The following is a 24,030-nucleotide window of genomic DNA, read 5'->3' on the forward strand; positions in this document are numbered from 1 at the left end:
GGAAATCCAACATTCAGCATACTAAATATTCCAGAGCAGTCGGCTGACTCAACCCCACGTGTGGTCAGATGTAGTGACGAGCTGCAGCCAATGAGAGAGCATATCAGCATGAGCCGCGTGCCTGTGTGTTCAGGAGCTCAGCAGAAACATCTGTGATTGGTCAGAATGGGCATCGGTGCACTCGCTTCATTCTGCGTTAGCACAGACATGAGAGGAGGATATATTAACAGTGGAACTAGAATTCTGTAACTATTAGAATTACCATACTGCTCATTCTGACGGTTCTTATATAAAACGCCATATTGTCACAACATATTTACATTCAAAGCTATTATTGAGATATTAAAATTAAGCTTTGAATTTCTGGCATCATAATTAATGACACCATTACCCTAAAAATATAATCTTTTTTTTTTTTGGTAATACAGCCTATAAATATGTAGGTAAGATACTAAAACACTTAAAGGTCTTGGCTTTCATTTTCACTTTCAAACAGGAGCTATTTCACAGCAAATAATATGCTGTTTTTAAAGATATCTAAAGTAAATTGATGTTTTTGCCATCAGAAAGTTTTGTTTATGTTAGCAGGAAGTTGCTAGGCAAGAATATGGCACACATATTTAAAACCACAGTGAAAAGTATTAGACATGCATGCAGTCATTTTAACCAACATGGTAATTTAAGGCAGAAATGCTCAGTTCTTTACTGTTTTGTAATAAAAAAATAACAATGTCAGAAAGAAATACACTAATAGTTAGAAAACGGCAGGGTGTTATAAATATGTTAGTTTTATTTCAAAGAGTTATAAAATTACAAAAATTAAAAACTCTCTGTGTATATATCCACTTAAACCTTGCAGATGAGTGATTAATCCGCTGATAAATCAGCTGATTTGACGATGTTTTTTAAATGCTTTTTCCAAAGCTTGAAACGCTGTCAGTGATGTCATCAGCACACAAGCAGCCAATAGTGTTCAGCTTTTTCTGACGACTCCTCCCTCAAAATTTCATTGGCTGTGGTTTGGTAGTTTGAATGAACTGATGGGGAATGAGTTGTTGTCAGATCATGTAGTATGTGACCCCCCTCTTGTGGATCGTTCACGGAGTGTTGCGTAGTGTGAACGGCACAGCGATCTGCTGATGTTTAAAATCCTGTAGTGTGAACTAGGCTTAAAGCGGACCAAAAAAGTGTACAGGGACCTGCTTGACGAGGTGATCTCGGTAAGGTTTCAAACAAACCCTGGAGCGATTCGTTTGTGGTTTGGATATGATCCGAACTAAAACAGACCCAACCACAAAAAGTACTGTGCATTTTGGACTAATCCAGCTGCTGTAGGCCAATGCACTGTGCATTATGGGATATAGAGGAAAAATATTGTTGACAGCGCTTTACCAACAGAGAGAGAGAGAGAGAGGTAAAAACTTTACCTGATGGATCAGTGGTAATATTTCCGCAAGATGACCATGTTGCAGTTTAGCTAAATTGAGTCACGCCGCCTCCTGAAGTGACGAGCGATGCATTAAAACATTGTTTTCCAGCCGCGGCCGCGCTTCATTCTCAATGTATAGTTTGTCTAAAGCAGGTATACAGTCAGTCAGCTCGGTCATCCCTCCATAGTAAAAAGCATTTTTTGATCATTGGCTTTTTTTTTCCCCACGTGAATTCTGTGCATTTAGTGTAATTTACTGCTCTATATATTCCAGTAATCAGTTTTTATCTATCACAAATACTGCTGCAAAATTGAGAAATGACACAATAAAACAATTATTTTAGATACAGTAGCAAGAAATTTGAAATATTTCCTGCAAAATAGCAGAACTAAATGAAGGTCTTAGTTTAAATGCAATTCATTTGCAATATGTTTGTATATATATTAATATCTAAAATACATCTCTTCACAATATGAAGTGATAAAATGCTTGGATTTAGCTGGTTGATTACATTTATCTATTCATAAAGGTGTTGAAACATCAGAGTTTTAGGCGAAAAGATTTCCTTTGTAGAGTCAGAAATCTTTCTAATCTGAATGCAAATCTAAATCTAAGATTTCATTAAAATACCTTCTTTTATGTTTTGAACAAGAAAGTAACTCTTATAGCTTTGGAAAAACATAATGGAGTGTAAATAATTGCAAAACTAAACATTTGTTGTGATCTAATCTTCTAAGTGTTTTTTTTTTTCAGTTGCATCTAAAAGCTAACCAAAAATGACACAAAATATATATAATTAAGTTACTGACATGAAGCCATTTTTCTTTTAAATATGACAGCAAGGCCTTTAGTTTCACTCAGTTTTTTATTCGTCAATTTTTCAGAATAATAAGTCCGTTTGTACAATGAATAATAGGCTCCACTACCCTCTTTACATCTAAAGAAAAAACCCTCCTCTTTCGCTGTTGTCCTTTTCAGAGAAATGATGACTAATTTCCCCCATTTGTCCTTCTCTCAGGGTCCACTACTCATTCATTCTAACTGCAAAGCTGCATCTGTGCCATAGGGTCACAGTGATCTGGGTGAGGCTGGTACTGAGGGATGTGTAAGTTCGACCTGATTTGAGGCCAGTTCCCAGGCCCAGGATTCAAGGGGAATCCAGAAGGCTTATGTTCCGGTCCAAATCTCTCAGCGTGGGAGAGCTGTTCAGGAGCCTGGGGACTGTGGTCAAAACTAATGTGTCTATTGCTTCCAGATTGCCACAAATTGCTTAAGAGCTGCAGAAGTCTTGGAGAACTGAACTAGAACACACACACAAAACAAACAGCAGATTTTCTACATTTAAAGTCATTTCTAGGCTTGTTTGCGTTGAGGAGATGCGGATCAGATTAAGGATATCCACTGCACGTCTGGTTTACTGATTCTGAGAGGCTGTTTTAAGACATGCAGAACTGTGTTAAAGGGATAGTTCAACTAATAGTTATAGATCATTTGAATCAGTGAGTTGTTTAACTGAGACTCTGAATGGATCTTTGGATCAGTTAATCAATTACTGAGGACTAACTCTGAATGTATTATTTGAATAAGTTAGTTGTTTACTGGAGACTCAGCCTGAACAGATCATTTGAATCAGTGAGTTGTTTACTGAAGACTCGTTTTAAATAGATCATTTGAAGCACTGAGATGTTTACTGGGGACTCTGAATAGATCTTTCAATCAGTGATACATTTTCTGGGGACTCGCTCTGAATAGATAATTTGAAGCAGTCAGTTGTTTACTGGAAACTCTAAATGGATCTTTGAATCACTGAATTAATTATTGGGGACTCTGGAAAAAAACCCATTGGGGAGTCTGAACAGATCATTTGAATCAGTGAGTTGTTTACTGAAGATAACTCTGAGTAGATCATTTAAAGCAGTGAATTGTTTACTGGAGACTCTGAATGGACCATTGAATCAGTTACTGGGAACTTGCTCTGAATGGATCATTTGAATTTAGGAGTTGTTTACCAAAGACTCACTATGAATAGATCATTTGCATCAATGAGTTTCTTTCTGGAGACTCTAAATGGATCTTTGAATTAAATAAATAATTATTGGGGATTCACTCTGAATAGATCATTTGAAAATGTCAGTTGTTTACTAGAGACTCACTCTAAATAGATCATTTGAGGCAGTGAGTTGTTTATTGAAGACTTTGAATTGACCTTTGAATCAGTTAATCAAATAATGGGGACTCAGTCTAAACAGATCATTGGAATCAGTGAGTTGTTTACCGAAGACTCAATCTGAATAGATCATTTGAATCAGTGAGTTGTTTACCAGAGACTCTGAATGGATCTTTAAATCAGTGAATCAATTACTGGGCACTCACATTCAATGTATCAATTGAATCAGTGAGTTGTTTACTGGAGACTTACTCTGAACAGATCAGTTGAATCAGTGCATTAGCTGCGTCTCAAATGGCACACCATGCATTCATGCACTATGTACTTATGCACTTACACACTTAACAGCATAGTATATGTATGTAGTGTTGTCCCAAATGAAGCACTAATGTTTTTTTACTAAGAGGAAATTCAAACCGTTTCCCTGATGATGTTTGACGGTTGCCAAATCAGTGAAATAAACGACCCAACTATCAAATAATAACTGCCGTAAATATAACTGCATTCACCATCGGGAGGTGCTATAATTACTCGCGTAGGAGAATTTTGCTTTCACCATCCAAAATAAATAAAATTATCCAACATGTGCGCCCGATAGCTCCGCCCCTTCCACTACGTAAGCATACCCTCGGTCGTTGAGTGCATGAAGTGACCAACAGTCCACACTTCATTTTTTTACTGGCTGAATGAGAGCATCATCCCGGTAATTACAGTGCACTTACTATTTTTAGAGTTTTCAGTGTGAACGCACTACTTACATTATTTATACTACAATATTACGTAAAATAGAGCATAAGTATGTGATTTGGGATGCAGCTATTGTTTATTGGAGACTGAATGGACCTTTGAATCAGTGAATCAATTACTTGAGACTCCGTCTGAATGGATAATTTGAATCAGTGAGTTGTTTACAGGAGAGTCACTTTGAATAGATAGTTTGAAGCAGTGATGAGTTGTTTACTGGAGACTCTTAATCGATCATTGAATGAATTACGGGGAACTCAATCTGAATGGGTAATTAGAATCGGTGAGTTGTTTACCAAACACTTACTCTGAATAGATCATATGAAGCAATAGGTTGCTTTCTGGAGACTCTAAATGGATCTTTGAATCAGTTAACTAATTACTGGAGACTCACTCTGAATAGATCATTTGAATCAGTGAGTTGTTTACTGAATAGATCATTTGAATTAGTGAGTTGTTTTCCCGAACACTCTCTGAATAGATCACTTGAAGCAGTGAGTTGCTTGCTGGAGACTCTGAATGTATCTTTGAATCAGTGAATCAAATACTGGGACTCAGTCTGACACGCTCATTTGAATCTGTGAGTTGTTTACTGAAGACTCAATCTGAATAGATCATTTGAAGCAGTGAGTTGTTTACTGGAGACTCTGAATTGATCTCTCAATCATTGAATCAATTATTGGACATTTACTCTGACAGGATCATTTTAATCAGTAAGTTGTTTACAGAAGGCTTAATCTAAATAGATCATTTGAAGCAGTGAGTTGTTTACTAGAGACTCTGAATGTATCTTAGATTCAGTGAATCAGTTACTGGGGACTAACTCTGAACAGATCATTTGAATCACTGAGTTGTTTACTGGAGACTCTGAATGTATCTTACCGTACGTTCACACCGAAAGCGGCGAGAGCGACCTTGGCGACAACGCTGTCTGCCTTCAGCTCCGGCGGCGAGAGTGTCAAAACTCGCTACATTGATCTCATACTTAAAGGAGCCGTTGCAGCATTATCAGTTACATTCCTGCATAAGACATGTTTTTAGCGTGAAAATGTTGTGCACTTCTTATCAAATTCATATAACAATGGAAGATCAAGTTGCATGTGGTGTGGCTTTGCTCTATTTATCCAATATGTGTCCATATGTCTGAAATATCCTGAAGCAGCAGTACTGTTTTGTACTGTCACATCGCGTGTGATTCCCGCTTTTTAAAGATAAATTTACATAACATTGATGAACATCAGTAACTCGCCAGTAACTTATTTAATGTATGTTCCTGTAAGAAAACATTGTAAATAATTGAAAATCCGGCGACCGCAATAATCAAACCCTTGGGAACAACTGTGGTCGGAACCAAAGTTCACAGGTCTGTGTTCCCTGAACTGCTATCAAGCGGTGGACGTCTTTATTCTGATTGCTTGCCGCAAAACCGCGTCATAGCTCATTACCATAAAGTTGACTTCATTTCAACTCTCCTCGACGCTCACGCCGGCGAAGACGCGCCGCACGCTGCTCCTCGCCGCTTATCGTCGCCTATCGCCGCCAGCTCTCATTGAAAATGAATGACTTCCGGCTACTTTGACGCTCTCGCCGCTTTCGGTGTGAACGTACGGTTAGATTCAGTGAATCAGTTACTGGGGACTAACTCTGAACAGATCATTTGAATCAGTGAGTTGTTTACTGGAGATTCTGGATAGATCTATCTTACAATCAGTGAATCAATTACTGGAAACTCAGTTTGAACAGACCATTTGAACCAATGAGTTGTTTACCAAAGACTCACTCTGAATAGATATTTTGAAGCAGTGAGTTGATTACTGGATACTCTGAATGGATCTTTTAGTCAGTGAATCAATTACTGGAAACTCAGTCTAAATGTATCATTTGAATCAGTGAGTTGTTTACCGAAGACTCACTCTAAATAGATCATTTGAAGCAGTCAGTTGTTTACTGGAGACTCTAAATGGATCTTTGAATCAATGAAACAATTACTGGGAACTCACTCTAAATGTATCACTTGAATCAGTAAGTTGTTTACTGGAGACTTACTCCGAGTAGGTCATTTGAAGATGTGAGTTGTTTACTGGAGACTCTGAATGTATCTCTTATTCAGTGAACCAATTATTTGGGACTAATTCTGAACAGATCATTTAAATCGGTGAGTTGTTTACAGGAGACTCACTCTGAGTAGATTGTTTAAAGCAGTGAGTTAATTGAGTCTCTGAATTAACGTTTCCATCAGTAATTTTATGAAGACTCACTCTGAATGGACCATTTAACCAGTGAGTTGCTTTTTGAAGACTCTGAATAGATCGTTTAATCAGTCTGTTGCTTTTTGGAGACTCTGAATGGATCTTTAAATCAATTACTGGAGACTCAATCTAAACAGATCATTTGAATCAGTGAGTTGTTGCTTTGTAAACAGATGTCAGTCCAATTTAGTGCAATTCAGTCCAATTTATGACCCAGTTTAACTGGATAAAATCCATCTTGATAATGAATTAAACATTTCAGCAACATTTAGAAAATATAGTTGAGTAAAAATGCTATATTTGTTTTGTAATGAAGTGAAGTAAAAGTGGTTTCCTAAATATATATGATAAAGCTCTGATGAAGATCTTGACTATACTGTAAATAAGTTTAAGGACTTGCCCATTACTTACCCAAATACTGCAGTGAAGTAAAAATACTTAAACAAATACTGTCCACCACTGCATTTTGGGTGAAATAATCATTTAAAAGCTTAGTCCTTGAGTTGTTAAGCATGTCATGTTACATTTCAGCTAACAAACAGATACAAGTGAATACTGGTGTGATGAGATGGCTATAAGTGATGATTTTTTTTTACTTCAGGATGCAGCGTATTTCAGATTAGTGTGAGAAATGCTGTGGTTTTCGATGTGCTCGGCTGTATAGGAGTGAGATTGTGTGGTATCTTGGGTATTGGCAGTTTCTGACCTCTTGTTCTTCCACCCACTAATGTTCTGGCAGAACCTCAGCCATGAGTCACAGATTCTCCATTACACAGATCATGATGAAAGATCTCTTTATTGTGGATAGCCTGCTTCATGTATGGTCTGTGCTAATGTCTCAATGGAAGGCTGTAAAAAAAAAAAAAAAGTCTATATGGGTGTCTTTCAGCAGGGGGCGTTCTCTCCTATGTAGTTGCATTTTTTTCAGATAAGAGGTCTTTATGTTGTCCTTGTCTTTATATTTTCTGTTTTTAAACATTTTCAGTCTAATTATTAAGCAACGTAAAAGAGACAGATCAGCCAAAACTGAAAGTTCCACCATCATTTACAACTCTTTACAATTTGAGGCTTTTCATAAAAGATATTTTGAAGAGTGTTGGAAACCATTTTAGTTTTGATAGTTTTATTAAATTGAATTATCTTAAATTGTTTTTTAAATCTTTAAATAATCATGCTCACTGGTGTTTTTGGATCTGATCAGTAGGTATCAAACATGTCAAAGTCACACGAGCAACTGCTAATGGTAAGTGTGTTGTTTCAAAGTGTAAGACCACTTTTGGTTAATCTGTTTTCTCTGTTAAGAAAACCAACTTGTGGAATGATTTACATGTTAGCCTAAAATTAGAAAGTAATAAAAATGTTTCTAGTTGTGTACTTAAAAGTAAAAGTCTACTTCTAGTTTGTTTGATCATGCGGCCTGTGTTTTTGTCTTATAGCAATATTAAGTAAGGAATTATAATGTGTATACACTCACCGGCCACTTTATTAGGTACACATTATTTGTACTGGGTTGGACCCCTTTTGCCTTCAGAATTGCCTTATTCCTTCATGGTATTGATTCAACAAGCTACTAGAAGTATTCCTTAGAGTTTTTGGTCCATATTAACATGAGAGCATCACGCAGTTGCTGTAGATTTAGCCTCTGCACAATTAGTGATGTGAATCTCCCATTCGACCACATCTCAAAGGTATTGGATTGAGATCTGGTGACTTTGGAGGACATTTGAGTACAGTGAACTCATTGTCATGTTCATGAAACTAATCTGAGATGATTCACACTTTATGACATGGCGTGTTATTCTGCTTGAATTATAGCCATCAGAAGATGGGTACACTGTGGTTAGAAAGGGATGGACATGGTCAGCAACAATACTTGGGTAGGTTGTGGTGTTGACATTATACTTAATTGATATTAATGGGCCCAAAATGTGCCAAGAAAATATCCCCAACATCATTACACCATCACCACCAGCCTGAATTGATACAAGGCAGGAACAAGCAGTTGGACAGGATTACCTAATAAAGTGGCCGGCAAGTGTATGTGTCTATTTTGGACAGGTGTCGAGAATTAGTCTGCTAAAACACTTAAACAATTGCATTTGGTTGTCAGGTGTTATTGCGATGTCCTTGTCAAAATAAATAAATTTTAAAACAAATAAAAAAGAAATACTGTGGAAGTCAATGGTTACATGTTTCCATCATTTTTCACAATATCTTCTTTTGTTTTTAAGGGTGAGCAATTAATTGCAGAATTGACTTTTTTTTGGGTAAACTATCATTTTAATGCTCACTGGTGTTTGTATGTATTTGGGTTAAAGTTAAGACATCCTATTTTGGCCTGTAAGAAATAAATATTTCAAAAAGGGATTTTATATACAAAGAAAGCAGATTAAATGCTAGTAAAATGTTTGTTTTAATGAATAATTGATTATCATTCAGTGCAAAATTTATATTGAAAAGAAACGAAATACTGTCCGATGTGTATTAAAACATAAATAAAGTTTATAGAAAAAAATGTATTATATTTTTAAAAAGTGTTGTACTGACAAATATATAAAACCTTGTGGTTTGTAAAATAGCAAAGTATAAAGATTTAAAATGAGAATCAATTAGCATTTTTTGGCTGCTCTGTGATTGTTATTATGCTACTGTATTATCATGTATACTGTAGTGTTGGGTTTAATTTGTTACAAAGTAACTAGTTACTGTAATTAAATAAATTTTCTGCTGAAAAAGTAAGGCATTGCTATTCATTTTATGGTAATTTAATTACAATTCTAATTTGTTTTGTTACATTTACATTTTGTACAAAGATAGCACATGCTTAAGATAAAATTAACTAAGAAATTAATGATCATGTGTATGAAATATGTTTTGTATTTTGATACATATAATGTTTAACTTAAAAAAAAAACTAGCAAACAGGTTTTTTTTTTTAACAAATTTAAAGTATTAAAAGGGTTATAGTATGTTCTATTGTCTATGCGTTTACCTCTTGAGTAATTCATTCAAAGTTATTTGAAAAGGGATTTAAATAAAATTTTAATTATGTAATTGATAATTGACAACTTTTTATGAAGGAACTTACCCAACACTTACCCATACTGCGTGAATGGAAGTAACCAAAACATACACTTTCTGCATAAGAAATTAAAAGATTTTAAAAGAAGACGTAGTAGATAAAAAAAATGAAGTGATGAATTTAAACTTTTTTTTAAAAGTTCAAATCCTTCATTTTAGTTTCCTTAAGCTTCAGGATTTGTTACTCGTTGGCAATTTAGCTTCATTATGCAGTTTGCTTGGGTTCTTTCAGGATACGATTGATCTACTGTATAAATGGCTCTTATATAACATTCAGATGAGTATGTTGATAAGTTTGAACATGCACTGAAACTCTTTGACTCCCAAAAATTTTTGTAATGCTGCATGCCTAATATGTTGAAGGGAAATCCTCTTATCACATTCAACTATGTATTAACATGATTAAATGATAGAGCCTGTTTAATTCAAAACAGCTAAATCTCTCACACACACAAAACACTGCATCACTGGGTGTTTCTGTCTGCCTTTAAAGTTCTGTGACCAAATACATCTCTAATATTTAATGCTTACCTACTAAGCTACTTTGCAGTCTGAAGTCATACATTTGGTTTGAAGGTGAGGAAAAAATCCAGTCCTGATTCAAACACAAGCCCACTGTATATTTGAAATGAAAGGAAAGCTGATGCTCTCAGTGTTGTTTTCTGTTGTCTCCTTTCATGTTCATATGTAAATTGTGTGGGCTTATTTCACAGGATTAGATCACAAAGATATTTATAGACAATAAATGGATACTCTGAAAGACATCAGAAAATAGACTGAAAGTGGGCAAAAGAAACCAATCTACAATCCAAGTGCATTTTAAAGGTTCATCAAAAAAAAAAAAAAAAAAACAACGAATGAATATTCTGTTACTAATTACTCACCCTTGTGTCATTCCAATCCCCTGATACCTTCATCCATCTTTGGAATACACATTTAAGTATTCTGGATGAAATCAGTGAGCATCATCATCCTCTGTAGACAACAACGTTCAGAAAAGGAATCAAAACACTGTTAACCATTCCAAAACCTTAGTTTGCCCAGACCTGATATGGATAATACATTCTCACTTCATATTCATCACATTGATGCTCATATCATTGATGCTCATACGCTCACACCCTCTTCGATACTCTGGGTACTCCTCTGATTTCACTTTAAATGAGAAATCTTATCGATATTATATATTGACTCAATGCATTGGCATATTTAAAGATATGACTAAATCAACATGACAAGCAACAAGTTTGAAAATTGTGGGTGAGGAAAAGGACAGGATCAGGAACAGAAGACAAGAAATGTTATTTTTTTATTTAAACAGACCAAACAAAACAAGCATAAATGGTGGCGCCCCAGACTCTGCTATTTCTCTCTCTCCTTTGTCTTTCTTTAAATGCTATCTCTCTGTCCCAATCATTTAATAGACACAGTTGTTAGTAAGGTTTTTGATTGACCTACTTTTCAGCCACCGGTACCCTAGTGCGTTCTCCCACATTGCAGGGCATTCGACCCCCAACCCACCAAAAACCCTCCACCTCATCATTATTTGTACTTCTTTAAAATGACTGTCTTGCAATAACTGCACATTACTCTGCTTATTTTGCCTGCTGCTTATGTTAGTCAGTAGTGGGTAGGTTTAGGGTTAGGTGCTCCAAAATATTTCTGAAAATATGCATTTATAAAATGATTTGTATTTTACAACGTGAAAACCGTTTAATGTGACGCATAATGAGAATGACCAAAATTGTTTTTTTGCACCCCCTTGGATCCTGTTTCTTGTAGAATAACATTGGAGGGGTATCCAGAGTATCACAAATGGCCTGTTTTCACTGAGTGGTTCGGTTCGTTACGGTACAGGTGACCCTTACAAGGCTTAAGTATTCACTGTAAAATGGTACCAATGGTACCCTTTTGGTTGGCGAGATGTCTGAAAGAAAGTTTCAGTGGACATCAGTCTCGCTCAAGGAAATGTCAAAGTAAAGCTGTACTGGCCGTTAAAATATCATATGAGAAGTATTTATCGCAGAACAGATGCTTTAAACGCATAAATAATTGTGTAAAAATGTTGAGATGTTCAGATCAATGATAAAAATAGTCTACTGTAATGTATGTGATTATATTAAATGCATATAAATAAATAAATAAAAGTGATAAAACAGAGCATTAAAAAGTAGGTGACCAACTGAAAGCTTGGCTAAATTTCAGTGCAGATCATGTTAGTTACTGTATGTGCGGTAGCAGGTCCAAATGCTTATACACACTGCTTAATACACACAGGATGTACAGCAACACAAAAATATCTTTACATATGAAAAAAATTAAGGATATAAATGTTATAAAAAATATTATTTTCTACATAAGTATGAAAACTGCTACCTCAATGCCTTCTTTGTCTCAGGGGGCTTTTTTTCAGTTTATTCATGACAATTTGCTTTCGTATAATGTTATTATTATTAGCAGCATTATTTATTATACGCATATTTATATTTGTTTAATAAAAACAAGTTTTGATTTTTCCACCCTTCGTGTTTTGGAAACAAATACATTACCAAATAGGGCATAAGAATAGGACGTATGTTTTTTACCACTCTTATTATTGTTATTATTGTTTATTTATTCGTTTGCTAAAAACTTTGAAGTAAATTTGGAAACAGTTTTGAAACAAATCTTTGGGCTTAACAAATAAAGTTAAATATGTAGGCCGAATGGAGGAGGCTTGTTCTTTATCGTCCAATACAGAATTTTCCTGCAGATGGTTTGTTTGGTGGTTTTCTCACTTGTTAAGCATTCAGTTTTTCCACTTACAAAGTCCGCCATGCAAATAGCAAATGTGCCATGGTGTGACGCAACTGACTGTTAAAGTGAATGGTAGATGAGAATCTTATTGGTTTGATCTGCTGCACGTTATGCTCAAAACACAGCCATAACTAAAGGGAATAAGCACAACCCTGTTAGACCATGCGCCAGGGTACAGAGCATATTTTTCCATCCTTAAAATAGCAAAAGTGGATTCGGACATGCCCTAATGCTTTTGCACCATGCGCTTCAGACTTTGCGCCTACATCGTTAAAATAGAGCCCTTAGTCTTTTTAGTTGACTTTTTTTGTCATCTCAACTTACAGTATAATATAATTTTTTTAATTTTACACTCATATTTTACACTTAATATTTTATACTGAGTATATCAATCAAACTGGCTAAACATAATAAGTTAAGCTTTAAACTTAAAAAAATAGTTGAAACCTGATTAACTTAATAAAATAAGTTAAAGTAACTTAAAAAATGTTTGTAGTCAGACTTTTTGTCATAATATTTTTTCAGAGTGCACACAAAAGTGTTCTTAGAGCTTTGTGTTATTACAGTTGAACCACGGAAGTCATGTAAAATGGTTTGATAATGTTTTTGGCTCCATTTCTGAACGTTTTAGGACAGCAGCTGTTTATAAAGGATGAGAGAGCTCCCAGATTTCATCTTAAAGGGCCATGAAACCCCCTTGTTTCAGCAGAGTGTTTTCACACCTCTACTTTGGAAAAAGTCAGGAAAGTGGGCGTATCCAGCTCTGTTTAAGGGAAAGTGTCAGAGGAGCAAAAGAGGGATGATATGGGAGTGTCGACTTGGGCACGTGCTGATTTTCAGAGTCAAAACACACACACACACAGGGGAGAAAGTGACTGTGTTTACTTGGACTTAAGTAATCAAATTATTTGCCAAATTATTTAAAAGTGGACTTTAACTGCAGTTTGGCTCTTTCATTCAGGAATTTCATTCATGCCCCTCATGATAAACGAGATATTTGATATTTGCAATGTTTGTTACCGCATGGCAAATGAGAGAAAAAAAACTCTCAGACTTTCCCCTGAAGCTTATATGCACTCGGCAGGTAGCGTCAGAAAGAGTGTGTGTTATTCAGCTCACAAAATGCGGTAAAAAAATACTACACGATGGTACGTTTGGTTGTGGTGCTAACATGTTTACACATTATACAATACGAACTAACTTTGCCATCTGAATAAACAAAGACCACTGGTCGCTCACTTACCAAATCTGTAGAGACAGGACAAACCCCAGCAACTCCTCTTAATAATCTCTTTTATTAAGAGGAGACGAGCAGCAAATCCAGATCTCACCATTTGCAGATGAGAAAAGATCTCGGGTGAACAATGTTCCTTAGACACATATTGTTGTTGCGCATCGCGTGCACTGTAATCCACACGTGAATCCAGCTGCGCTCTAATAGAAAGAAAATGAAAACAAAACCTTCACTGCGGCAAATTATAAAAGCAACACTGCACGTTTGTTTTGCCAGCATAACGTGACGTCTCTCTGTTGTCTAAACACTGAAACATTAATGAATATTAATGAAGTTGCACAATAGAGAGCGCTGATTGGTTTGAACCAAGCCTTACTCATGCATTAATGCAGCACACTCAGAGACGTAATACGGAACTCCCAGGTACAGACGTCCAGTCTACACGCTGGAATACACGCTAAGATCTCATGGCCGTGGCGCAGTTTCAAAAATTCGTTTCAAACCAGAAGGACGAATTTGCTCGAAATAACGCAAAAACGATCAATTTTCACTTTTTAGTGAAATATACGTTTCCTAATAGTGTTTTTAGCTGTGTGGAACACATATATGACTGTCAATGGCTCAAAAATGTGTCTTGGTGTTTCGTGACCCTTTAAATATCTTCATTTGTATTCTGAAGCACAACAAAGTTTTTATTTGAGTGAACTAACCCTTTAAAACCAGGTGTTCACTAGTCAGCACACATTTGTCTTCTCTGCTGCGTCTATAACTGCTTGCCACTAAAATGCTTCTTTAATTTCTCAGTAGGCTGATTTTAGCTCCAGAGAAACTGCGAAAAACCCAGCTAAACAGTTATCTGGCTGAAACTGCTGCACTATATAGGAGAAAGCTCTTATTGTTTATAAACTGATGATAACTGTAGGAGGGGTGATAGATGAGTCAAAAAACATGTAAAGGGACAATATTTGAGCTGAAGAGCGATTGCTCTCCCTATACCCTATTCTCTTTTAAAATAGCCTTCGTTATATGTGCGTATAAAATACATTCATCCAGCTTTACCTCTTATTTCATCAGTGTTTCGCTAGACCTTTTTCATCTCAAATTACTTTTCTGCTTTACATCAGCATGTTCTGCGGTTATGCAGTGTTAAAAGGGGCTTTATTTCTCTTTGATCTCCAGAATTACACCAGTATAAATGAATATTGCCCAATCGGTGCGAGTGTACAGCATATGTGTGTGTGTGTTACAGGGCGAGATCCAGCAGCTCCTGCTTGTGGATGATCCTCAGGCTGCGTCTGACTACTGCCAAGATTACATTCCCGATTGTGACAGTCCTTTGCCCTACAGTGCACAGAAACTGGATCCTGAGGAGGTTAGTGATTCCTCTGTGAGATGCAGTCAAAAAACATTAATCTTTTTTTCTTCAGTTTGATTTATGTTACATCTATTTGACATCATGTTTTTCTGCCCAGATTTATTGTTCCATTGTGTTCTTCTTGTGTTATCCACTTGTGTTTTGTATCGTGTGCGAACAGAGTAAGAGACACTTGTTTTGCCAATGAACTTTGAGCTTCACAGTTTTTTAACTAAATTGCTGAAGTTTATGAGGACATAATTTGTTCCAGCTTGGCCAAAAATGTCTTCTTTTCTTTGGAAGAAGACTGTCAAAAGTTTTTTTTGTTCCTTTTTTTTTTTTTTTGGGTGGTTGAGCTGTCTTGGCTTTTCGGTTCCACATTTACATTTATCTGTTTGCACTTTTTACTGTTCTGGCTTCTGGGCTCAGCTCCCAGAGCACTCAGCTGAGCCAGCCAATAAACAGCACCGCCATGCATATGCATAAAATTGCTTGTCGCATAGTTCAGAAGCACTGGCACGGCGGTGGCGCTAGGAAATGCCAGTTTTTTTTTTTTTGTTTGTGCTGGACCAAAACAATAGAGACATTTTTATGTTTTAGTTGTATTATTATTATTATTATTATTATTATTATTATTATTATTATTATTATTATTATTATTATTATTATTATTATTATTATCATTATTATTATTATTATTATTATTATTATTATTTCTCTTTAATTTAGTTTCTTCAACTACAATCATCACAAAACAATAATTAGACTTCAGAAATGAATATGCAAATATGAATATGTAATAATAATAATACTAATGCTACTACTACTAATAATAACAATTATTAATATTATTATGACTATTAATTAAATTAATTACTATTTACAATATAATCTTTTGTTGTTGTTATTATTATTATTATTATTATTATTATTAGTGTTGTTTTATTATTATTATTATTATTATTATTACTAGTAATTATATTAATTACTATTAACAATATTATTGTTATTATTTTATTATTATTGGTAGCCGTAGTAGTAGCAGTAGTAGTAGTAGTAGTATCATCATCATCATCATGAATAATAATAATAATAATAATAATAATAAGGTTTTCAGATCTTTAGTATTAAAAATTCCAATAATAGACTTTTTAAAATATCTCAGTATTTTAATTAAAGAATACAATACATTATACATTATACATATACACTATACATATACACTATATATATATATATATAAATATTTTATATATCACACTCGTAGCAGTACAACGTGACTGTGTATCGGCATTGGTGGGAGGCGTGGTTTGCCTTAGTGTCCCATCAGTGATGATAAACAGCCACATTGCACTGCTGCGAGTGTGATATTGCGTTTATACAACAGTTCGACTTCATAAGTCTCAAACCCTTTTTTTTTAAGAGAAACTTCTTTCTTCCCACATTCCTTTACATCTGAAGCGGATGTCAGAACAGCAAAAACCATTGCTACTTCACCAACGTCACTTTAGAGCAAGTACTTAAATGATTCTCACTCTAAAGCTAGTATTTAAATGATTCTCTAGCGTAATGTCTAAAGTGATGACAAAACATGCGATTTTGCTCACATTCTACGATTATAAGGCTAACTAGCATGAAATGCCATCAGTCTACACAGATTTACCAGTATTTCACTGATGCAGTCGGGAGGTCACAATATTACTATGGTATAAATATAGCACTACAACATACAAAAGATAGAAATCGACTTAGAAAGTCTTTTACCTGTTTAATAATGATTGGATCATTTGTAGTTTAAAATTATGCTGTTTTTACCTTATGGCTTATTATGCAGTCTCCGTCACCATCTTGTGAACATCGTCAACCATCTTTGCTCAAAGACAGGCTAATGGCCGCCAACGCACTGTTTCTCAGAAATTATACATTTTTAAAATAGGCACTATCCTTATGAATGAACTGCAAAGTTGCAATCTAAACAACTACATTCTTGACTAAAACTGCCTTAAAAGTACATTATGTTGTCCAACAGCTGCAATATTTGTCAAACTGTAGAGTGTCCTCTGCTTGTCACCGTATGTGAGCGGAATAATACTCAAGGGTATTATTCAAGAACCAGACAGAACTGTTGTATAAATATACGATCATGTATTTTAGTACACACAATATTTCTAAAGGTTCTCCACAAACATTAAGGAGCACAACCTTTTTTCATTATTGATAATAAGCTGCAAATCTTATATAATAATGAATAATTCAATGAATTCTGAGGGATCATGTGACCCTGAGTCATCATGCTCAAAACACATATTGTCATCAACAGAAATCAATAACATATTCAAATAAAATTTTTAACAAATTCTTTAACTCATAATACTTTTTAAAAACATTGATTATTATTAAAATGACTGGGTTTACTGTATTTTTGATTAAATATAAGAAATATAGTCTTAGTGAGCTTACTAAACATCTATCAAAAACATTACAAAATCATACCAACCCTATATTTTTGAACATTATTACATTGATTTTATGCTTCCTCAGTCGTACATAGTTTAGTTCACAGCTGACTACCACAGAAAATCTGGTATCATCTCGAGTGCTACCTTGATTACACTAACAGATAGCTTTCTAGGATGTAAGACAGTGACCCCTTAGACTGACCTACATTTGTTTTCACGATGTGATTTTTATTTTTTTTACGTGCGTGTGCATGGACACGGTGAACATGTTTTTTCCATTTTGATGATTTGTTTGTTGTGAAGCTGCACGTGCGGGTGACTCAGCCCAGTGAGTAATCCAGTCAGTGGGTTAGCATTTCTTTGCGGCCTTCTGGGAGCAACACTTAAGGTCATCGAACATTCGCTTCTCCTCTCAAACTCCCACGCCCAACTTTCTGCAAGTGTGCCGAATGTAAAATGTCTGCGTGCGTCTCTCTCTCCAAGCTGGCTCTGGGGAAAAGTGTCTATCGGCAGCCGTTCAGAGGCAAGAGCCAGTTGGCTTTCAGTTCCCACAACAGCTGAGAAAACGGGAGACTAATGGCGGGATTCATCAGCATTGCTCACATTACTGACCTATTACCAGAGCTCACACTGATCCGATTCTATCCTGCCCGACTTGGCATCTCAAACACCTCGCTTTGGTTCTCACATTATTCATATAATCTCCCTCCTCCCGACAGGCCTCATCAAGCCCATTCATTCCGAGTCCCGCATAATAGCTCGTAAGCAGCTCAGCCTCGACCTCTTGAATCGTGAGCTGGTAATGTAGCGAACATCTGAATCCAGAACAGGCTGAACTTTGACCTAATTTGCAAAGAGAGTATAATACATTAGGGAAATCAGACAGCGAGTTTAATTTAGATGAAATTACGCAGAGATTGTCGGTGACAAATGTATCAGTATGATTTACGACAGCTTTCTGCCAGAATTCTAATTTTTTAGGGGTAGTTCATGCAAAATTTTTGTTGTAGTCATAATTTACTTTACTGTTGTCTCAATCAATCAATCAATCAATCAATCAATCAATCAATCAATCAACCTTTGTTTATATAGCACCTTAATACATCCAAGGTTGACCAAAGTGTTTTACATCAGTAAAAAACATATTACACAACACAACTAAAAAGATAATATTGATGGAGCAAAACAATACAATAAATATCACTAAAGTACAACATACATCAAAACAGAGAGAAGTGTCACTGCGACCATTAAAAGCCAATTTGAATCAATGGGTCATGAGCTTGGCTTCAAAAAGTGTTGGGTCAGTGACTGTACAAAGCTCAGTAGGAAGGGTATTCTACGGTGGCCGGGAAGTGCAAAACAACATTACAAAGTGTGAAACACATTTACATATCTCGAGACAAATTTACATTTTGAAAAACATTTTTACCTGTCATGAGAATTCACAGGAGAAACAATTTTACAAAGGGCGAAACAAATTTAAATATTAGAAAAAAATTAACAAGACGCAAAACACTTTTACAAGTCCTGAAACAAATTAACAATTACAGATTCCTTACGAAAAGGCAATGTACCACACACTGGAAGTGACTTGGAATGTACCACACCTGGAGTGACACGGGAGAAAGTTGTTGTTGGTGAGCACGGTAAATTCGTGCTGTGGAGTACATGGTGTAAACAAAGTTTATGGTGACCGATTAAAGACAGCGGTCAAGGGTTGTTTTGCCCGTTTTGTGGCGAACACGAGCAGCTTAACGCAGTTTAGCTTTACGTGTGGTCGGAGTTTGGAGTTTATCAAGAACGCGGACCAGACGGAAACACCAGACATATTGCATCAGTGTGTTCAATATTTTAGCGAGGGCCACTCGTACGGTGTAATCATGGACAGGATGTCAAGTCTACACGGTGTAAACATGTGCTTGAGGACTCTTAACAGTAAACTGAATAAGCCGGTGTTACGGTTTAATTGGTGACTGTGTTAACTGAGGCCCCTTTTCAGATGTAAGCTATTCACGTTTGCAGATTGGCAAATATGTCACTTTTTCACAGCAACAAAACAAGCCCATACCGAATTAAGATTCTTAGTAATTGGTGTCAGTGTAAACGTTATTGATTTTAATGTCTGTGTAGCAGAACAGTATAAACCAAAATTAATGTAAAGAAATAATTATAATTGACCTGTCATCAATGGGTTTCGAACCCAAGTCAAATAATTCTGCATGAGTATCAACCGACCTATCTAACTGAGCTACTCGGGTCTACTGGTTGGGGTCTTTATCAGTTTGTTATCTTTATCAGTAAACATGTGTCGTTCTTTGATTGTTTCCATGTACTTGCGTTTACATGTTTCTACATACTCTCACGCTGATGTTTTCTCAGAATTGTGCTAATATGTTTTACTGCAGTTGGTCAAACCTTGATTTTTATAGTTGTATACTTGTGGAAACCTGTCTACAAAGTCACACACGAGCTTGATATTATTGATATTTTCCAGTGTGTGTGTTACATTCAGGGTCACTGCCGGTGTGTGGTACATTCCACGTCACTTCCGGTGTGTGGTACATTCCCTTTCCGTAAGGAATCTGTAGTTGTATATGTTTTTTTGGGACTTGTAAAAGTGTTTTCGTCTTGTTATTTTTTTTTATAAAATGTAAATTTGTTTCGTACTTGGTAAAATTGTTTTTCCTATGTAATTGTGTCTGATAATACATACAAATGTTTTTCAAAATGTAAATTTGTCTCAAGCTTTGTAAAAGTGTTTCACACTTTGTAATGTTGCTTTGCACTTCCCGGCCACCGTAGTATTCCAAACTTTAGGACCTCCCACCTGTATTTCGACCACGGGACTTCTCCTTATAATAAGGAGTTGAAAAAATGACTGCTCATGATTTTTTATGTAAAGACAGTGATTAATGACAAAGACCATAGAATACACAAGACGTGTCATTCACAGAGTGCGCACACAGATACATGGACACTGGAGAATTTTAAAGCTGTGAATAATAGTCGAGTCATCAGCGGATCGCTCGTCTGTGTTTGCACTCGGTAAACATCGGTGAAGAGCAGTAAACTGATGGCTTATCACGACCAATCACAGTCATTTCTGTTAAGCACTGGTGAATACTATGGCAAATCACCTCTGTTTAAGAACGCGCTCAACAGTGCTTAAATGTTAGCAGGAAATGGACATTTTTTTTTTTTCAGTAAAAAAAATTCAGTATCGTCAAGTCAAATATAGTGAAAGAATTAGTTAATTAACTTGAGTTTAATAAATGGCATGTAAAACGTGTTTGGGAAAGAAAACATTTGCTAACTAGTTAGTTTTCCCCTTAACTTAAAAAATGACATCCGATATGCCTTTTTATTTTTACTATTCATTCAGAACGGACCTTCAGGTCACTCGGAAGGCAGTGAAATGATTAATTTGTTTCATTTTCTCTTCTCTTCACTGATAAGATATACAGCTAAGTACACAGCAGACTGTGTGACTTCAGGTAATACTTTCAAGTTTCTTCCCACTGCAGCCTCGATTTCGCTTTTAAAATGACGGTCTTGTGAAATCAGTCTATGGGGAAAAGTGTAAAGGTCAATATGACAAATGAAGTCCCACCTACTAGTACAGGAGCCAATCATTGATTGCTATTGACTGATAATTTTCTGGGGTAGTGGGCTCGGATCTGAAGTGAGTCTCTGCAGATTTTGTGTGATTCGAAATTTTTGAAATTAAACTAAATTGACAATTGGTTTTCAATTTTATTGGTCATTCTTATGTAAGCAATTTTGGAGAATTTAACATTTCCCCATTGAAACAGTATGCCCGAGCTACTGTCCAAGAGGTGCTTCTAAGATGGCCGCAAAGTGAAATGGTTTGCCTTAACCTCCTAGGGCTTGAGTGTCCTCATGCGTGGACAGCACATTTTAGCTCTTAAGTGGCTATTTAAAATACTTTGAATGTTTTATATTTTGTTACAGACATACGGTGTCATCCTGCAACTGTTTCGCAGCATATGAAATGTCCCAAACCCTTGGGCCTTAACAGGTTTAAGAGACTTCGTTAGTGACAATCATTTTTTAAAAAAGAAAACATGTAAAAAAAAATATTAGAATATTCCCATGGACACATGCCATTCTGGCAAAACAAACTGAACTATAATGTATTATTTCAATATTTCAATTCATGTATTAAAATCCTAACCTTGATTGTTAGTCATATGTACAGTATATCACTGCATGCTATTTGGGCACTATTAGTGCTGCAGTTCTCGCCCAATCACCCACAAAAGTGTCAAATCAGCAAGATGTTAAGATTAATTTATCCATTGCGCAGTTTTCTATCCTTGGTGAATATATCTGATTTCTTTGAGCATATAAGTGATGATTCAACTGTCACTCTGGCTGTCATTTGGCAACCAGAATTGCAGTCAGGAGAGATTCAGCTCAGTGCGGAAATTAGATTATACTTTTTTCTGAGGTTTTATAGATGTGAACTGCAGTGCTAATAGACAAATGAATGCACAGTCATGCACATCGACCAACAGTCAAGGCTGGGTTTATTGTTAAATAACATGTTTTGGTTTGCTTATTTATCTTTAGAACGATGGCTGTGTTAGAACTCTGACATTTGTTACTTGTGATCATTGTCAATGCAATCCTGTCTTTTTAATAAAAAGCTTGATGTTGGCCATTATCCACTGCCAAAGTAGGCGAGTTAGAGCAGGATTTTTTATACTTCTGTATGTGGGATTTAAAGGGTTTGTTAAACCAAAAAATAGAAACTCTGTTGTTAAATTTGTCCTTCGTTTGTCTGTTTTGTCTTTTTAAAACCCTGAGACCTTTGTTTGCTTCAGAGCAAAAATTAAGGTATTTAAATGAAATCTGAGAGCTCCCTCATCCTACATAGAGACTAGGTGGTATTTTTCTGGACTTCCAGTAAGCTGGGACTATAGAGGTTGAGAAGGCTCCTATATTTCATCTAAAATATCTTAAGCTGTGTTCTGAAGATGAATCAAGGTCTCAGGGGTTAGGAGCAATATGATGGTCGGAAATTATTGACAGAATTTTACATTTTCAATTAACTGTTCCATTAATTTTAATTTTGGAGTGAACTGTCTCTTTAACTGTTTTTATTATGTTCATCCATACCAAACCTCTGACCTTTTGCCCCATCTACAAAAGGCCAGTCTCATCCATAACCTTGATGACGTCATGCAGGGAGATGAGCCTGTGAAACCAACTAAGCGTTCCAAAAAAGACCGCAAAGGCAAAAAGAACAAAAAAAGGAAAGGCAAGAAAGGCAAAAAAGAATCCCGTAAGAAGAAAAAGGAGGCTGAAGCTCTTGAAGAAGGCTTCCTCGAGGTATCTTCTAAGCTGCCGGAGTATTTAGCTCAAGAACCTGTTCGAGAAACTACACCAGCTTCAACAAAGCTACCAGATCCACCTACGACCGAGCAGCTAAAGATGCCAGTAGAGTCTCCAACAATAATGATTGATCTGATAGACTCCATACCTGACATGCCAACTCATGAACCTGACACCTATCAGGACAGCAGTCCCTCTACAAAGCCTGTGACAGATCTTGAGGACCAAGCCATTTTGGCTTCTGCATTTTCTGAGTCCCCAAAGGTGAAGGAGGAGGTAGACCCTAAGTCTAGTCCCTGTGTGGTTGTGCATAATTCACCCTCCCACCCCATCATCCTCCTGATCAATCACTCACTCACTCCCCCTCACAAATTTTAACCACCAGTCATCCATTGTACTAACCAGCCTCCTCACCATCTAACTTACCCAGTAACTGCGCCAAAACTCAAATTTTGATGGTCGCCTTTAGACTGTTGACTATGAGTACATTTTCAACAACTGTACTTGTTAACTGACTCTCTTTAGAGCAGAGGTCCCCAACCGTGTTCCTGGAGAGTTGCCTTCTTGCAGTTTTAAGTTGCAACCCTGTCCAAACACACCTGTCTCTAATTATCAAGTTCTGCTTCAGGTTCTTATTAATTAGTTCAAGTGTGCTCGATCAGAATTGGAGCTGAATTCTGTGAAAGGTAGCTCTCCAGAAACAGGGTTGGTGACCCCTGCTTTATCATATTAAGCTGCTTTTCCACTGTATGGTATGGTTCACCAATGCTTGGCTTGCTTTGGTTCAGTTTTGCTCATCTCAGTTTGCATTTACACTTCAGTTTAGTACCCCTTTAAGTGGGTGAGATTTTTATTATAGTTGAGCTGACTCCTCTGCTGTGACATAAATATTTTTATTTGGGGATGTCCCATCCAGCTCTTGCTCAATCTACTCTTTGCCTACCAACACGAGGAAAGTCTTTACCTCTTCTACCAAAAGTAGTTCTGCCACTTAAGGTATCTTTTTCTTGCAGGTATAGCAATGGTTTAGTGCCAACCAACAATGCAACAGTGGCTGCTACTGAATATTTCAATATACTATAGTATAGCAGGTTTGATATTTTGTGCCACAAATCCAATGACCCTAGATGTAACATTGGTTGTGGTGATTTTCTA

General features: G+C 36.2%; 2 protein-coding genes and 1 long non-coding RNA gene across 3 annotated transcripts in view; 2 read left to right on the forward strand and 1 right to left on the reverse strand.

Annotated features, from left to right (window-relative positions):
* LOC147846065 (uncharacterized) overlaps positions 1-24,030 on the forward strand; it is a 700,063-nt gene that overhangs the window by 544,673 nt on the left and 131,360 nt on the right. The gene's annotated exons all lie outside the window — the stretch shown is intronic.
* col5a3a (collagen, type V, alpha 3a) overlaps positions 1-24,030 on the forward strand; it is a gene marked incomplete at its 5' end in the record, with an annotated part of 97,218 nt that overhangs the window by 8,838 nt on the left and 64,350 nt on the right. The window contains 2 exon segments of the mRNA NM_001190756.1: positions 14,951-15,073; positions 22,693-23,139. Of these exon segments, the coding sequence (NP_001177685.1) occupies positions 14,951-15,073; positions 22,693-23,139 (570 nt within the window).
* LOC147846070 (uncharacterized) lies at positions 1,170-9,041 on the reverse strand. Its single transcript, XR_015481321.1, has 4 exons — positions 6,682-9,041; positions 6,388-6,641; positions 3,538-5,033; positions 1,170-3,129 (listed from the first exon to the last, which is right to left on the reverse strand). It is a non-coding gene; the product is annotated as an uncharacterized LOC147846070 (long non-coding RNA).

The sequence above is a fragment of the Danio rerio genome, chromosome 3 (genome assembly GCF_052040795.2).
Source record: "Danio rerio strain M-AB ecotype USA chromosome 3, GRCz13ab, whole genome shotgun sequence".
In the NCBI taxonomy this organism is placed as follows: Eukaryota; Metazoa; Chordata; class Actinopteri; order Cypriniformes; family Danionidae; genus Danio; species Danio rerio.